General features: G+C 35.4%; 1 protein-coding gene across 3 annotated transcripts in view; it reads left to right on the top strand.

Moving 5' to 3' along the window:
* Window positions 1-19077, top strand: part of LOC124154062 (1-phosphatidylinositol 4,5-bisphosphate phosphodiesterase) — a 92226-nt gene that overhangs the window by 44133 nt on the left and 29016 nt on the right. The window contains exons 4-14 of one of the 3 annotated variants that reach the window (XM_046527564.1): window positions 2300-2359; window positions 2689-2823; window positions 7076-7155; window positions 9014-9149; window positions 9255-9355; window positions 10020-10186; window positions 11111-11321; window positions 12323-12416; window positions 12511-12675; window positions 14343-14522; window positions 15857-16013. In XM_046527564.1, the coding sequence (XP_046383520.1) occupies window positions 2300-2359; window positions 2689-2823; window positions 7076-7155; window positions 9014-9149; window positions 9255-9355; window positions 10020-10186; window positions 11111-11321; window positions 12323-12416; window positions 12511-12675; window positions 14343-14522; window positions 15857-16013 (1486 nt within the window). Of the gene's footprint in view, window positions 1-2299; window positions 2360-2688; window positions 2824-6318; window positions 6399-7075; window positions 7156-9013; window positions 9150-9254; window positions 9356-10019; window positions 10187-11110; window positions 11322-12322; window positions 12417-12510; window positions 12676-14342; window positions 14523-15856; window positions 16014-19077 lie in introns of all 3 variants that reach the window. The other 2 variants (XM_046527563.1, XM_046527562.1) reach the window with 2 other exon arrangements.

Genomic DNA, 19077 nt, shown 5'->3' on the forward strand with positions numbered 1-19077 from the left:
ATTTTTTGCTCACTGAGGGTTACTTTTCGAAATGATTTTTGGCTCTACTACCGGGAGAAATGGTGGAAATTGACACATTTTACGCTTTGATACAATTGCACACTTTGTAGATGCAATTTATGGTAACTTTGGTGTTTTAAACTTTATTTTAATGCATTATGTAACAGCAGTTAAGGTTCGTGTTTTACTCTGGGTACAGCCTGGAACAATCAACGTTTCATTAGCTTTCTCAAACATCGTCTTCACCAACGCCAAGAAGTTTAGAATTACACCAGACCCTGAAGAGAGTGGTGGAAGCAACCAATTAAACTTTGATAATTTTGACCTCACGTGGTGGAAAACCCGGAGAAACTTGATCTAATTGTGTATATGAAAATTTTGCCAAAAAACCAGATATGTCTTCAAGTAGCACTTTTCTCTATGGAAGAAACACATATAATGACCAATGTAGTTTTTATAAAAACATCACAGTTTCTCTTACTATTCAGTGAGCGTTGTTCGTGCAGCTTGCATAAGTTTTCGTATATCATCCATTCAATAGTGTGGTTTCCTATTATTTTTTTATTGCTTTAATCGAAAGATTATTACTCCTGGAGTACGTATTTCACGCTTTTAGATTTTTAAATGACAGCATCTATTTTTCGCGATTAAATGAAAAGTGAAAATTTTCAAGCGCGCGAAAACGCGACGCTTAAGTATGAATGCCGGGAAATATCTCCGTACGTCGTATTTCTGGTTCCCCCTCCCGCCCGGTGAGGTGACCTTGAGGCGAGGCTAAGCGCTGATACGTCGCAGGATGCTAGCGGATAGCTGAGTACCTTGCTGGATGGTAGCGCTTGGCTTAAAAAAGGTTTATTAATACCTTATCAAACGAAGAAACTTTCCGAACTTAGCCAGTTTTAATAGGTGATTATTAAGACATGTTTCCCTGAGCTCTGTGCCTCATGCATGCATTGGTAACCTCACACGATGTATAACTCCTATCCTTCCGTGTAGAAACTAGGTCCCTGTGACGTCATGCGGAGTGGAATCGCATGGGCGCCAATCTGGCCTTTTTCAAATGAGGATAAAATTTGACCCTTGCCATTCGTCTAAACCGGTATTTCAAAAACCAAATAATTTGTGTATTATGAATACACTAATGGTGGGTAACGAATCGCAATCAATGCCTTTCGTTTTCTTTGATGAAGGAAACTACCCTATTCTTCCGCGTCATTTTTACACGATACATTAACATTTACGGGTAAATGTCTGTTTACGTGAATGATTTTTGTGGACTGGAACGGAACATGTACGAATGCTTGAATAAAATGAGAACAGGTTCTATTTTCCTTTCATCCATTCGCACAAGTTGGGTGTCTACACGGTGCATTTTCGTGTTCACTCTCGCGTTCATACATTTAGACATGAACTCGTACGGGTTAATGTACCGTGTAAACAGGCCTTTAAAGGCGTCGACTGATGAGGTTACAACGCGCATCCAATACGTCGTAGATAATTATCTCCGAACAACAAATCGTTCTTCGATGGATTGGGTAGATCATCATTCAGGATCAACTTTACCTATAAAGTCACCTCGTTGGTGTCTTTAATACTAATTTTTTTTCGAAATATTAACGGTCTCTTTGCGTCGTACTCTTTTAATGCAATTTCGAGTGAATTCGGTTTCCTGATTTATTTTATTGGAAGAAAAAAATTCCCTTTTTTGGCCGAAATATGATTTACCATTGTAAAATCCTATTATTTGTTTCCTATTCGAAATTCTGTATAAATTATCGCTTATTCGTTACTTCATGCATTCATTGAGTTGCATAGATGACATGTTCATCAATTACTGACCCTGTTCATTTAGATGTTTCATTCTGCTTAAAAAGTTTTTCATCTCTAGTCGGATTCAAGTTTTATCAGAAGTATCGTAACATTAAAAATTGTTATGATAGTTATTAAATAGATTATGGTTCGATAAAGTTTCTTTTACAACCTACGTCCTGTCTTGTCTCTGTTCGTGGTGTGGGTTGTAAATGTCATAATAAATAAGCGCGCGAGTAGTCGTAGTAGTAAAGTAGCGCGTGTAGTAGTAGGCAGGCGGTTGAGTTTAAAATTCCTCATGGTGAGTATTGACAGTGGTTTTTATATAGAGATCCTCTTGCAGGTAATACCGAAGCCCATGAAGGCACGTATTATGCAGTTGCCATTAAAATAAGTGGCTATAGCGAAGTTCAAACTCTCTTCTTGAGTAGCGTAATTTTCTGTTAGCCTTTATTTGAATTTAATAATGGATACGTTTTTTTTCTAACAGGAAGGAGATGTGATAGAATTGTGCCAAGTGAGTGATATACGAGCAGGTGGAGTTCCTAAGGTAAGTTAATCCATGTCAAAATTCAGGAAATTATAGTATTAATATTGTCAGTTTCCGCTGTTGACTGCATCCACTTCACTTTTCTATCTATTTCTTCAGATATTATGTTCCTCTCGTATGGAATATAATGTCATTCACTCATTTTGTAAAATTAACCCATAGTTCATGATAAAATCGGCGTAATATAAAGTCAACGAAACTTTTCCACTTTTTTAATAGCCAATTACCTCACCAAAGCAGTATCTTATAATCATATTATTTCAACTAGTACTAAAACGTCCGCCATGAATTTATATGTCATTTACTTAAAGACATTTTCTTTTCCCCAGGATGCACGTTTATGTGGTCAGTTATCAAAGCATGGTGACAAGTTAGAGGAAAAGTCCTTAACTATATGCAGTGGAACGGACTACATAAACATAAATTACCAACATGTAGTTTGTCCGGATGCAGAAACAGCTAAGGTAAATGAAGCTATTTGAAATTTGGTATTTCTCATTGTTTTTATCCAGTACGATGTCTCGTGAAATAACAATAAGTCTGTAAAGTAGGTTAATAAATGTCGCCTTTCGCGTCTCTGACTGCCAAAACGATCCGAATTTCTCGGAGAAATTAGGGCTGTCGACCGAAATTTATATTTGCATTAGTAAAATATATCAAATTCATATCTTTTCAATGCTATTCCTCGCGATTGAAAATACTTAATGCGAAAATACAGATCGTTCTGCGGTTATTGTCGCGCTGCGGATATTTTTGAAAATCGATCACAATGCGGCCTAATTCGCTACGTGTATCAACCTTCTATTGGACGAACCAAGACCTCCGTCGGCGTCAAAATGATGTGCCGCCGTACTTTGAAAATTTATATCTGGACTTCAGTGCATGCTATACTAATGAATAATATGTCACTTTAAAGGAAATTTTATTCTCAATTCTAATTTATTTTTTCGTTTTATGAAAAATTTAAAAATGTAGGCGCGCCAGTGCAATAAATGACTCCGCGCACGATAAAATCAGCCGTTTTGTCAACTACATGAGCTTTGTAACTCAACCTAGGGAAAACTACTACGTCTACAACATTCCTCTTCTACAAAAAGTTGCAACCATTAATGTACATTAATTAAGTGGCCTTTGCGTATTTTCATAACATATATTTGTTTCAAAATAACGAAAATGTTTAAACACTATCTAGTCCTACAGTTTACCCCGAAAGAAAAAATAAAATTGATAGAAACACTTCTTAATTTATTTGAAATTTTTCTATGATCCATAATCTATAACAATATTTATATTTGTGAATGTCAATAACTTCTACTAATGTCATGTTGCCAAACGGGGCCGCGCCAGGCCAGTGCTGGTTACCAGGAAGTAAAGTTTAGCGCGCAAGACGTGGCAACGCGTTTCGTTCGCTCCGGCCTATTTTTTTAATGCCCATACATAATCTATACTACATAAAAATCATGTATTTTTGGATCATAGAAAAATTGAAAATAAAGTCAGACGTGTTTCTATCAATTTTCTTTTTTCTTTCGGGGTAAACTGTAGGACTAGATAATGTTTAAACATTTTCGTTATTTTACATCAAAATATGCGTTATAAAAATACGCAAAAGGCATTTTATTAATCTGCATTAATGTTTAAAACTTTTTGTTGAAGATGAATGTTGTAGACGAAGTAGTTTTCCCTAGGTTGAGTTACAAAGTTCATGAAGTTGACAAAACGGCTTATTTTATGGTGTGCGGAGTCATTTATTGCACTCGCATGTCTACATTTTTAAAATTTTCATAAAATAAAAAATAAATTAGAATTGAAAATAAAATTTCCTTTAAAAGGACATATTATTCATTAGTATAGCATGCACTGAAGTCCAGATATGAATTTGCAAAGTGCAGCGGCACATCATTTTGACGCCGAAAGTAGGAGCGTTTTTTTCAAGCTCCGATGGGTCATGAACAGAAGACGAAGTGATTGATTGAAAATTATTTCATGGCTAAATATTGAGCACACGTGTGGTGTCCTTTCGACATAATCGCCTCGGCAATTGAGGAATTGATCGTGGCTGTACACAAGCTTGATCATACCTTCTTCATAGGACGTTGCCGCCAATGACGTACAATGAATGTTGCCTTTGTCCTGATGACTGTCGCCCGTTTCAAAACGCTTCCATCCTGGCCTCATCTTTATTTCAGCGTAAATATGGAAGTCACACGGCACTGGGTCGGCATGATCGGCGGGTGATCGAAAATGTCCTATTGAAATAGCTCAAGGAGCAGTTGGGCTGCATCAGCGCTGAGATGACGGGCGTTGTCATGGATCAGAACACTTCCAGAAGTCAGCATGTTTATTCTTTTCTTTTGAATGGATATGGACGTAATGTTTCACACTCTAGTCACGGTGCATTAAAGAAAAATTATCTTTTATTGGCATAATGGTAAAGACATGTCAATTCTGAAGCCGTTCGGCGAGTTTTCTGGCTGTCGCTCCGAAGTGCACACTTGGCGGGAGAATTAATTGAGGCAGAATAATTAATGAGATTGCTTCTAACCTTAAAATAACAACTTATGGTCAGAAATGACTTTAGCTTGTGGTGCGTAGGACGCGCAGTGCCCGTCTTTCCCATTTATGGTGTTTTTGCTGAGCGATCGGAGGTTGAAAAATAAAACGCATTCGTATATATAGTGTCCTATAAAACGCAAAACAATATCTTGGCCCCATCCGTCTGTCAGTCCGTGAGATAAATTTGACGTACATGTTAAGGATAAACGCTAAGGCTGAACTCTGGAGGGCCCTGTTGTTAAAATTGGTTTTGTCACTGTAAACATTTTCATTTACAGGAGATAGTTCTGATAAATAAGTTATAGTTTTTTTTAAATGACTGTCATTTTTTTCTCTTCTTATGTTCGGAACAAAATTTTCAATCGATTTGTAATAAAATAAGCAGTGTTCAACCCAGGTTAATTTTTAACACATACTGCTCGTGATAGCGATGTTTCAATCAGGCGTTAAATTCAGAAATTACCGAGTTTACCCACTGGAATGAATTAAGTGTCCATGGTCTCCTTTGACGTGACTGTATCCTTTGAAATGCGCAGCCTGTCAAGTATATGTGCAATTCGGGATGCATATAATCAAGGGTGTTATCGAGTTAAGCAAATGACATCGTATTTTAACTGCAATATAAGTATTACTCGTTTCGATTATGAAGTACAGAACCATTAAACATTCCAATTCAATGGTTTCCTACGCTTCTCAACTTCTGAATAGTTGAACTTGTTCGGTCTGTATTTTCCATGTTGGTATTCTCATTATCTTCTTAGATTAGCAAAATGATAGAAATGGGTAGAAACGATTCAGTTCTAATGACCCATGAGTGTGCATATGCTTAAGAAAAAATAATGACTGACAACTAAGGTTCTGTTTTTTTTAGCAAACAATCAAAAAAATTATCTCCATGAGAAGATAATGGATTCGCTTACATGATTAGAAGAGCTGACTACTTGCTTTCTATTGCATGTACCAAGCCACGTACAAGTGAAAGTGAAGGCACCATATATTTAGGGTTATTGCTAACATGGTGTTCTGAAACTGACCCTTAATCGCTCTGTCCTGTCGATTCATCATTATTTGATAGTTAACCTTTTATTTAGATCACATAATAATTTTCTCCTTGTAAAAATTATTAAGTGTGTTTGTTCCATTTTTGGGAAGTGTTGTGTCTCCAATGGTGGATCAGAGGAGGAGCTGATCCCCCTCCCCTGAATTTTCAGAATCTCATGTTTTTAGAGTAATATGGGGTGAGCTCTACCCCATATAAATCCAAACCAACCTTCATAGAAAAGTGCTATTTTCAGGGAATATGGTGGGTGGTATGAATATATCCATGTATAATTCTTTGTTTCAATTTATAAAATCATGATGTTTTTCTTTCATAACAAATCACTTTAATTTTCTTTGAACAGGTGTGGTTAGATGGAATGAGAAAGATCACCCATAATGTCAAAGCAAATAATGTTTGTCCAATGACATGTTTAAAAAAGCAGTAAGTTCGTTTGCAATGATAAACTTTCTTGCCTGTGCACACTGTCTATTTTCATCGGTACATAAATCAAAAAGGGATAATTCATTGATATCGCATGCATTAATGTTCTCTTGTGTTCATGTTGTTTCTGTGGATTGGATGGCATGTATTATTGGGAATTCTTGCCTTGAATTCAGTATATGTCTTTTATATTTGGCAAATATTCTCTAGCTATGTATGATAATATTGCTCAACCCAATTACTTTATTGGTGAATACGAACACACTAATGGACTCCTTATTCAGTAAAATTTCCTCATTTTGCTTCAAATAATTTTGACTTTAAATTTTCACAATGATTCAACGATTCTCTGGCCTAATGATGACTATCCAAGTTTATGCTTAAAATACAAAGTGTGTATGCATGTATGTATGTGGAGCTAACACTGCGGAGCCACATTTAATACTCTGTATTTTATTGACTCTGCTTACTTCAATTGTGTTTCAATTACAATATGATATTCATCAGTTTCTTTTCTTCTGTTTTTACTTTGTTATTTCCTCGGGATATTGTTTCTCAAGTTTTTTTCACATCTACTTCTTGGTCACTAACCCATAATCAATTCCATTTTGTTTGTGAATGCCTTCTTTACTTTTATGTGTTTACCTTTGTGCTTTGCATGCTTCTTGGAATCATAGACATGGCAAGCTGGTCTCCGTTTAATCACTCACAATAACAAGATGAATAATGTTTGTCCTCGCACTAACTTGATGAAACAGTAAGTTAATGTTTGAAAAATATCGAATTAAAATGTTATTTTAATTTTATGGGTTCCTCATGTTGGCTATTTTAATTTCCTTATGCTAATGAATTAATACATTAATTTTTAAGGCATACTTACTCTAATACTCAGCGTAATTTCATCTGTAAGTATTACATTCAAAAGCATCACAGTTATCCATGCATGAATACTCAATGAATATGATATGCCTTTTCTTGTGTGATTGTTTTTATCTTTAAAATCAATTATGGATGTAAATAGTGTATGCCTAGTCATATTTATGTATTTATTTTCCATAAAATGTGCTAAGTATGATGATATGTATTTACATGTATAAAGTTATTTTGGAATCTCTTGTGCCTGCATTGAGAGTAAATTACTGCCTTTTTTCCATGCCTGTAAGATTACGGCAATAATTCTACTCCCTTTTAAGGTTATTTTAGTAGCTACAGGATCATTAAGTCAATTGGCCATTTTTGCCAATGCCAGTTCAATAGGTGGTTATTATCTGATTGATTCATAAAATTCATCAAATTCTTTATTTGTCATAGACCTCAAGATGCAAAATAAACCTTGCAAAGTTTATTTGCATTTCAAATGGCAAAAATTACTATTCCAATGCAAAAGCAGAAGTAGAAAAGAAGCAGTTCAAAACCTCTTAAACGGTTACCAAGGGATAGAATGAATGAATCTTAATTACCTACTCTTCATTTCTTTTTCATTGCTGGAATTTATGTTATATCAGTATTTCTGTGTCTTAATGAACTGTTGTCAATGCTTAGTAAGTTGGATGTTTCCTGTTATAAGTTCTTTTTTAAGTAGTCAATATTGTTAATCTTGAGATCAGCCAATCAGACATAGTGGGTGTTAGGCCCTTGGAGACTTGTTCAACAATTTTCTGTAATAGCTGATTCTGGGTCTTTTTTGAAGCATAATAAAAATATTTTTTCTATATTTCATTATCTTTCTTCCCTATAAGAGTAACTGGCAACAAACCATTAAGTTCTTAGACTTTTCACCTACAGGGCAATTGAAAGTAACTGACTTCAGTCCTTGCTCCTATTCTATTCCATTGCAGCTTTATACACCTTCTTGCACTTCAGTGAGCAAATCATTCTGTCTTAAAATTTTCAAGTAGGGAATATTTCTCTAAGTTTTATTTCTAATTTATGCATTAGTGACTGGAAGTCGAAGAAAATCATTACTGCAGAAAATCTAGTTTCCCATTCCTTAGATGGTCATAGATTAGTTAGCAGGGAAATAAACACAGAATATCATCTCCAGATAAGCATTCTTGACCCAAAATTTTAGCCTTCATGAGAGATACTAATTCTTAAGAGAAGTTTTGCCTACATAGTGAAGGGATTCATCGTCTTCAGTAAAGTATAGGACTTACCAGCAAGCCAAATAGCATACTGGTATGTATTTATGCATTTAAGGGCAGTTATTCTTTAGTAAAAATTAAAGACCATGAGCTATAAAATGGGTTTACGTAATTTATTCATTACCTTGTAGTTGTTTGTTAGGAATGGAATTGTTGCTGTGGTATTAAACACTGGTTGCTGCCTGATCAAAATAATTATTTAATATTATTTTCTTTGGAGGCATCTCTCAATGTAAAAGGTATGGGTTGAATATAATGCAATGTACATAAATTATGGAAATACGATCCAAATTAAAATTGTAGTTCATTTTCTGTGAAAATCAAAATTATAATCTCATTTCCAACTTCTCTTGATTCAATGAATTTTGTAGCATCCATGTATTAACTAACGTGGTGCATTTTGCTGGTGAAGGTTTCTTTCTGATTCTAACAGTTTCCTTACTGTCTTCTCATTATCTAACCCTTTCATAGTTGGATGAGACTTGGCTTTCTATGCGATAAAAAGGGAAAAGTTCCGGTGAAAGTTATTGCTCGAACTTTTGCTTCTGGGAAGACTGAAAAACTGGTTTATCAGTGTCTTGCTGATTTGGGTTTACCTAGCGGGAAGGTGAGTGTCAAAGGAGAGGAAGTACTTAACTCTATTTTGTTACTTATTTTCCCACCCTTCACATTTTGTGAATGGTGTAATTGATGTTTTTATTGTATATTCCAGAGCGATTCCATGGAACCAGAAGATTTCACCTTTGATAAGTTCTACACCCTTTATCACAAAATCTGTCCAAGGAACGATATTGAAGAACTCTTCCAGTCAATGTAAGAATCTATATTTACCACTATCAAAGCTTATAGCTTAACACTTATAGTGCCAGCAGGCCAATCTATTTGCCCAAGGGGTATGTGTGAAGAGTGCCACAGGCTTATCTAGTGGCTATGTTTTTTACAAATCGTGCCTTTTTTTGTCCATTGTGTAACTTTTGTAGCTGTTTTTAGTGTCTGTCATGCTTTAACAAAATCGTTATCATTAAGAGCTCATGTAAAAATATAATCTTCATAAAATTTGCATTAGGCTTAATATAAATTTTTAAGTGCAAACCTACAAATTTGTCAAAAAAGCAATGGCATCATAGGCGGATCCAGGGGGGGGCACGGGGGCACGTGCCCCCCCTAGACCCTCAAAAATATGCAAGATTTTTAATACGGTCCCATTATCATTGCGTTCGTTTTGTATTACGAGGTATCCTTGTGCCCCCCCCCCCCAGAACAAAATCCTGGATACGGCCTTGCTTGTGCCCCTCCCAGAAAAAAATCCTAGATCCGCCCCTGAATGGCATTCTTCAGTATACCGGGCAAAATAGGCTGGCACTAAAAGGGTTAAAAAAGCATAAGATTTAATAATAATACTTTGTTTCTTGTTGTTTATGTATCTTCTTGTTGCTGGTATCATCCATATTCATAATTCTTTTGTTTATTATAACAGCACTCAAGGAAAAACAGACTTCATTAATGTTGAACAGTTCATTTTCTTCCTCAACGAGAAGCAGAGAGATCCCAGGCTCAATGAAATCCTTTACCCTCTCTACGATGAAAAGAGAGCAATTGAAATCATAACAACTTATGAACAAAACGAAGAATTCAGAAACGAAAGTAAGTCAACCTTACATAACCTCCTCTTGAAGTATTGGGAGTGATCATAGAAGTGCTAATTAGACTAGTATTCAATAATAATTATTATGATCAGACTTATTTAAAGATGTTTAATTGCACTATGTTACAATGACATTTGCTTATGGTCGTAATTTCATAATTATAAATAAGTTTTTATTATAACTTTATGTGGAATTACATGTGAAGTTATATTTCATTCTAATGATGATTATGAATCATCATTTTAGTCATGTAAATGACTAAAACTTGTTATTTTGTTAAGTTTTATGTTTAAGTCATAGATATTGCTTGTCAGAGAATCAGTGAGGGGTTTTAATAGTTGATTTTTGAATATATCAAAAGATGTGTGAATTATTTATATGAAAATTAAAGGTTTCCTAAAAAATGCTTGTGACACCAGAGAGTTCTCTTGATAAAGACCTGACCCTGTAACTCAATCGGGCTCTGAAACTAGGAGCTTCAGCTAATTGCCAGAATCAGCTCTTACTTGCATTCTGTAGCTTGGTAGAGCCGTCTCCGCAATATTAACTATTTTGGGACTATAAAGTAAGTTAAAACTACTAGTTCTCTTTGATTTCATGAGACAATCATTAAATGTATACTTCACATGATTAATCAAATATGCTTCCAAGTAGTTATGAGTAAAAATTACTTTTTTGAAAATTATAGAAATTATGAATGAAAACGATCAGAAATGTAATCATTAAAAAGTAATTAATTTAACCAAATTTATTTTGTTATTTCGCATCAAAAAGTTTTCATTCTTCAATGTATAATGATGGATACTTGCATAAAAAATTGTCTCTTTCTAAGTACCATGTTAAGTCTCCAAAAATGTTGGCTCTTAAAATGCAATAATTTTCGGTGATGTAATGGCTTGTCCCTCCTTGTATACTTTTGCAGAGAAGCTGAGTAAAGACGGCCTAATTAGGTATCTCATGTCAGATGAAAATGCCCCTGTCTTCCTCGATCGCCTTGACTTCTACATGGAGATGGATCAGCCATTGGCTCATTACTATATTAATTCCTCGCACAACACCTACCTCTCGGGAAGACAATTTGGTGGCAAATCTTCCGTTGAAATGTACCGACAAGTGCTGCTGGCTGGATGTCGGTGAGTCTATTGCTATTCAAAGTTTTATCTGAAAAATGGCTACAGAAAAATGATCTCAGCATCTAAAATTTCCCGTTAGAATTAATGGTCTGCTTTGTTGCAAAAGAATCAGTACAAAATAATTCATGTGAAAATCCAATTTAAAAAATTTTCTTGAGTATAATTTAAATGGAATGATGCTTTTGATCCCTTCCTTTGAGAGATGATTAGAGTTGTTATTTTCAATAGTTTTTGTAATAATTAAACAAAAATCCTTAATCCCTTTGGAAAATGGATCAATGTTAATGAAACACTTGTAAACACTAAAACCATATGACCTCAAGCCACATACATACACAACCCTGGTTGCAGTCATTTATAATGGCAGTATTTTATCCGCTGATTTATGTTTTTATTCTTCGTCTTTACCTGCTGTGTTGAATGAAAACTTAGTATTTTATTTTGGGAAATGTTATTAAGGCCGCCATGTTCCGACTTAATGCTAATTTAAATATAATATTTGAGGGAACTATGTGTTGGCACTCTTTGATATGATTATTCTCCTGCAGCAAGGCAAACCAGTTGAAGAGCTTATTAGTAGCCAAAATTTATTCGCCAACACACAGCTCTGGATTGAACTAACCCTTAGAAATGGAAGTACATACCACAATTCAATGACCCGAGGATTGAATAATTGTGTTGGAACATCAATCACTCCAATTGCCTTGTGTTGGTTTTTAAGGTTGTGAGGTGCATAGCTAGAAATCATGGTTAACATTAAGAACACTAAGAAATCTTATCAACAAAATCTGTAATTACAAAATTTCAGCTCAATACATTGAAAAGGGGAAGTATCAGCCAAATGATTTTCAGAACCAGTCAAAATGACCACTTCTGGATTTTTTTTAAATGTTAAGGACCAGGTATTTACAACCAATGCCAAGAACCGAACTGGAACTGGCAAAAAAATGGGACTTAACGATCCTTGCTTTCAATAATTAAAAATTTTTTCTCCTTCATAGGTGTGTAGAATTGGATTGTTGGGATGGCAAGGGTGAAGATGAAGAGCCAATCATCACTCACGGCAAAGCCATGTGCACGGACATTCTCTTCAAGGTACATAATTATCTGCCTTACTTATGATTAACTGTGAGGTGAGGCAATTTTATTTTGTTGAATCTATTTCCATGCTCTATAATTTTAATTGCAGGATGTCATTCACGCCATTCGAGATACTGCCTTTGTGACTTCGGATTATCCCATAATCTTGTCATTTGAAAATCACTGTTGCATCACCCAGCAGTACAAGCTCGCCAAATACTGTGATGATATTTTTGGGGAGTACTTGATGAAGGAGGCACTTCCTGATTCACCTGTGAGTACTGACTACATGGGATTGTTGCATTAATTACCCAAATGACTATCACTGGTTGCGTACGTGCAATCATTTAAACCTTGCGCATTTCTTAATTGTTTTGCTTCATTATTTATATGTTAAATTAGTTTAACCTTTTGAATACTCTTAACTGAGTCATTGGTTTAATTGATGAGTAGGTCTCAGTAAATAGATCATCTTTTCAGGGAGAGGTCTTTTCCCCCATAGACCCCCCTCCCATGCATATCTTCCCGAGCAGGGATGCTGACTTACTAAAAATATTGGGGGGGCCCAAACCGGGGATCTTGCCCCAGGAAAGTTTGTTAGTATTGAGTTTTAAGTTTTTTAAGCATTTTAGAAGAGTCATATGACCTACATTAGAACCCTGATAACACTAATCTCAATATCTTGACACTACGGGGAAATCGACAAGACTGGCACATTTTTTCCTCACACCCGTAACGAATTTTTTAGGGGGCTCGGGCCCCCTCTGACCCCATGAAGTCGGCGCCACTGTTCCAGAGGGGATAACTGTTCGCCACTCTTAACATCCCCAATTTGCTTTGGTCTTGGCCCCAATGCAGAGCATAACCTTAGTGATGAGAGGTGATTGTGCCTGTCAGGACACTTCAGGAGTATTTGTTCAAATCATTTAGGCGTTTTTGACCCTTCAGGTTTCCTCTCAATTGATAGTAGTAGAGAGGACCAAGATACAGATAATGTTTGGTTAACTCATTAATAATTTCTATGATATGTCCTCGGGTATGATTCACTGAACTATTCAGACTGCAGTTCTTACTTTCTTCTTTATTTTTCTCATTTTGGAAAGGGATGGGCTGTTTTGCCCCCCTCTCATATATGCCTTTTTTCAGTTGGATTTCTTTGATTCTTTGAGGTGTAAAATGAAATGTCAGTATTTATATTTCAAACTATGGAAAATCTGTGAATTTGAAGCAGTGACTCACTGCATTTAAATTTTTTAATTCTTATTTCCTTAACCTTGGGAGAAACATGATGAAACTATTTTTTGTGAAGTATAGCTTTAAGTGTTTTTTTTTACACTCTTTAAGTTGAACTCATTGGTGATGATGAAAATCTTTTACAGTGCGTCAAAAATGATTTTATTTTTAATTTATGAGGGAATGGCTGAATGAGGAAATATCCTTGATAAAATATATGCAACAAATGTTAATGTCTACTCTTAAGTACGCAATTTCACTACCTACTGACCATGGTTTTGACAGTATGTCATTTTCAATGGAGTGTTTAAATCATGGTCAGTAGGTAGTGGAGTTATATATTAAAGCGTGGATATTACCATTTTTTGTTCATATTTTATCATGGATATTTCGCAATCCCACCACGTCGAGCTTGAAATGATTTCATATGAATCAGGAAGATTTCTTTCTCATAAATAATGTAAAGTGTGGCTTGAGTAATGCATAAAAAATTTCTTTTCCTTCCATGTACCAAATCCTTTTGATGAATTGTAATTTTGGGACTTGGTGAACAGACCCATTAGTAAATTCAAACTCTACACCAATGCTCACCTTTTGTATTTAAAGCACTATTTTTCTTGTATGGTGGCCTGAAGAGATAAAGAGGCTTCTCTTTAACTAATGTGGTCTTCTCAGCATATTGAATTAATTACCTTGTGCCTTTTTCAGCTAGAGCCTGGGGCTCCTCTTCCTCCACCAAATTTGCTCCTTAAGAAAATCATGATTAAGAACAAGCGTCTTAAACCAGAAGTTGAGAAGCAGGAACTGGAACTTTTCCTTCAGGGTCAATTTGTCGTTCATGATGAAGAGAAAGAAGATGCTTCGGCACCTGCTGCAGAAAAGAAGGAGGTAATAATTAGAATCCACCTGTCCCTTATATTGTGTGAAGCTCTGCATTCATGTGTAGTGCATACTTAATTCAAAAAATTCATAAATCAAGTGCAAAGTTTACATATCATTTGTGAAAATTATCCTCATCCTGATACTGGAAGATTTCTTTGATTCCGTTCGTGCATAGTGATGTAATAATATTTCTTTACAACTTTTATGATATTCTTTAATATTTAAATGGGTTATTTCTGTTTTTCTTACAAATTTCCTTAAAATCAATTTCAAATGTGATGTGGATACAGAAGTACTTTATTATTATTATTATTAAGTGATTTGGAAGTTTCCTTAATGTTGACTTTGGGATTTTCTGTCATATTTCGGTCAGAAAAATATTTATTAAATGTGCTTATTTCATAATGTATAAATTATAAACCAAAAATATTCATGGTACCCGAAAGCTGAAAATAGCTCAGCTGTTAGTGCTGTGAAAAAAGTAGTATCGAACTTCATGATGCCCTCAGTGTACTTTACCGAGTACCTACCCATGGTTTTCATGAGATAATTTCAAGATAATCGTCATGAATTCAACTGAATCATTGATACAATCCATTGAAGTGATTGGCTATCGTATGTAATGTTTCTTAAAGGGACAAATATGTATTCTGCTGATTCAGTATACTAGGGGAGTCATTGATACTGGAGAATTCTGAGAATGCATGTGTCAAGGTACCTGCAAGCTTCCTCAAAAAATATAGAAGGGAGTTTCAGGGAATTGGAAGTGAATGCTTTGAAATTGCCCTCACCTCAATTTCTTCAGTATTTCTAGTGTGCTCTACAGAGGGTGATATTAAAGGATGTAATATGTGTGTTTACTCAAGTACTGAAAAAGTGGTGGGAATGATAATTGTTTAGTATTTGACTATAACCAATGGAATAGTACTTACATGAAGCACAATGAAATGGTCCTCTTGAAAACAACTCTCTCGCCAATTGACATAATGATAGCAGATAGTCTATGAAAATATTTACAATTACTATGCTCATGGTTTGGTTATGTAATTGTTATTCACGCATCAAGGAGTGAATATGTCAACTGGAGGTAGGTTATGGTGATATTGTTGAAAATTGTCACTGCGTCTCATACTCATTAGTTTGTGTAAAATTTTCATATAGTTTGTATTTTTTATTTCCATTAAGATGCAAAGGTGTCAGCTTTTTTTTTATAAAGGAAGTGTTTTATCTATCAATGAAACTTGTCACATGCAACTGAATGGCCTGGCATGTTCATGTGGCATTATATTATGTTAAGGAAAAAAACTGCGATGTTTAAACATGTTGAACATTCCATCTAGGGCAATGACATAGGGGATCCAATCAAGCTATCAGTCCCTGAGAGGGTGATAGCCACATATGAGTACAAGGGAGCTACCACCAGAGTCCACCCTTATCTGTCTAGCCTTGTCAATTATGTGCAGCCTGTCAAGTTTCAGGGTTTTGACATTGCAGATGGTAAGTTGGATTGCTTATTGAGAATGGGGCTGTTGCACGTTCATGCTTTTCAAGTCTTGTCGGAGCATGCTGAATGATGTTAGAGGCTGCATGTCTCTCCTGTCTCTGTCTGTCTCTCTGGTAACCACTGTTTTGGCTACGCTTGGTTACGTACAAGACCAACAACCAACGGGAAGGTTCCTTCAAGGAGAGGACATTTTATCATCCAATGGTTGGAAGTTATCATTATGCTTACACATGCTCTGGAGTTGGTGAGTTTGGGCTCAAGGAAAAATGTGCCAGTGATGTGTGCTAAACATAAGAGTCCATTCCATTCCTCCTGTAAAAGGAGAATTTTTCCCAGTGATCTGCTTTGACATTCAATATTTGATGTACCCTCATTTGATTGCTGTGGGATGTCCTTTTTTTCTCGAAATATTTGCATTTTGGATCAGTGTTACATAATTAGAATTTCAAAATATGTATTTTGTCTGAATTCAGGTTACTTAGATAATTGTCATATGCTCATGAAAAGAAGAACATAGCTAGGGGCAAATACCATTTGTTTCTCGCCTTATAGCCCCCATTAATGCATAGTCAAAAATTGACATAAAAAAATTGGTTGGGGGAATCCCTTTTTTTCACTAATTTTGAAAACAAACCGTACTTGGAATTGGTGAGGAGAAATCAACAATTCCAAATGCTCATATGGCTCGACTAATGGATTTTTTAAAAGACTTGCGATGATATTGCACTTTTATTGCATGACTTTCATCATATGTGATGATTTTTATTTTTTTAGTTTTTCATGACTTACCTTCTTGATCACCTATCTCAACCACCTTCTACATATGCTGAGTGGAAAATAGTAATTCCCTTATGAGTTCTATAACTTTTCAACTATAAAAACTTTATGTATAGGTACAATTAGCTCATTTTTACTACGTCTGTAATTTTAAAATGAGGAATGACACGAATGGTAGTGATTTTTAAAATGTAAATCCTGTTTCTCTCATTTATAAATCTAATTGGTGACTAGACTTAAAACCTTTTTTCGCATAAAAAATATCAGTTATCAGAGTATTGCAGGATAGCTTAAATAAAGATTGGTATATGATTGGATGTGGCTTTATTAGTGAACTTTTTTATGAGGTTTTAAATTAATTTTTTTGTGGAAGACCCCAACGGAAGAGAAAAGGGTGCCAACTTTCAAACAGAAAGTGTGCCCGTAGGGAAACAAGAAAAAAGCTCCAATTGGTACCTGGCATGCATGGACGACACCATAAAATTTAAAGGGTGGAATTAAATCTTGCCATGAGGGTGGACCATTGAACATTTAAATGATTTGACTATTGTTTATTGATGTTATGCATGTCAGTTTCTGTTGCCTTCATTCATACTAAAAATATTAAACCCGCTTGTAAAACTGAAATTATTTGCAGCAGTAGAAAGTTTGTGAAATGGAATTTGTACGTGTGATCTGCAGAATTTTCAAGACCAGTTGATCATTGCAATTTGGCAGAGATCATGAGTCAGGCCTTTCATTTTTATTACTAAAATTCCTTTTATTTCCATCTCTTGTCATACCATCTGGTACTATCAGAGGCAGCTGAAATTTTTATGGGAATGTGGGAAAATGTCAAGGTTGTTAGATTGTAAGGTTGTCTCATTCGTAACTGCGCATGCGCCAGCAGAAGTCCCGTTACATCACTGTAGACCCTGTATCTCAGCTGATCCTAGCCATTTCATTGTTTGCACGCTAGAAATTGAGAGAGAATAAGTTCCTGAGACCTTGTGCCGCCTTGTGTTTAACGCGAATCTGAACACATTTCTTGCAATTTCACTGGAAATCGTCTTTGTAATCCACTACTCATAAGACGAACTTTTTGTGGGTGAAGAGCGCCTTTAATCGTCGGATATGCCAGGCTCCCGTTGTACTGTGGCAACGTGCTCCAACCATGGAAGGAGGGGACCCTCCTTCTTCCATGCTCCAACAGCTTGTCGAAAACGAAGAAAGCTGGACGGAATGTCTCATATCGCAGGCGTATGCTTACATTGAAAAATCTTTTTATTGTATATATTAACTAGTCGAATCATTGACCGTGTCTCGCCCTCCGCACATGTGAAAAAAGTGGTGAAAGTGAATCAGTCAGACAAACTAAGTAGATATGCTAAAGATTTCGTAATCAAGAACTTAGATGCCCCTATTGCATTGGAAAATCAGGAATTCTTCCCTTTTAAGGCAAATTGAAGTTAATATTTTGCGCACTCATTCATGCAGGGACTATTTTGCAAATTCATCATTTACCTTGTATGCTATGAGTAACATCGTGTGCCAATGATAAGATACCAGGTAAACAAATTTCTAGTACTAAGTCTGTAAATTTGAGTCGTTTCGTATGCCTTTGAGAGCTTTTGAGAAATTTTCAAGGCCACGGTTGCGCAAAATTGTTTATTAATTTAGGGACAGAAAAGTTTTAGCGTGTATAAAAATATTTATCAGGAATCAAGTGTTAAATCATAGTTCACATAAAAGAAACGTACGTTAATTATAATCATAATATTTTCTCTCGCACTAGTAAATTGGTTAAGAATAGCCTTTATAAACTTATAAATGTTGACTTGAGTCAAACCATATAACATTTTTATGTACTCTTTTGCGTTTATACCTGCAAACTGTAATGAAGTAGACTCTACCCTCTAATTAGTGCTAATTCGACAAATTACCAATGTTCTGTGCTGTGTCTCCAACTTGGACAAAGCAATTATTAAATGTTACGCCAAGCAGAGGGTCTTCACAAGAATAAAATGTTTGAACAAAAAAAATGCAACAAGGAAGAGCAACTTTGGTGGTGCCACTCAAAAGATTTAAAAATTGTTCAGTAAATCCTTTTACATAAATTCTTGAGTGTTATTATTTATACCCTCTTCAAAATGAACCTTGACGGTGGAGCTAAATTTCTACAACAGACTTTTGATCGACCAAATAGCTGATATGCGTTAGTCTAAGTTTTTGTTTCAGCAATTGTCACTGAAAATTTGTTTCGAATTTGTTTCCTGCAGTGCTTTTTGGTGCCATGAAACA

Source organism: Ischnura elegans, chromosome 2 (assembly GCF_921293095.1).
Source record: "Ischnura elegans chromosome 2, ioIscEleg1.1, whole genome shotgun sequence".
Taxonomy (NCBI): domain Eukaryota; kingdom Metazoa; phylum Arthropoda; class Insecta; order Odonata; family Coenagrionidae; genus Ischnura; species Ischnura elegans.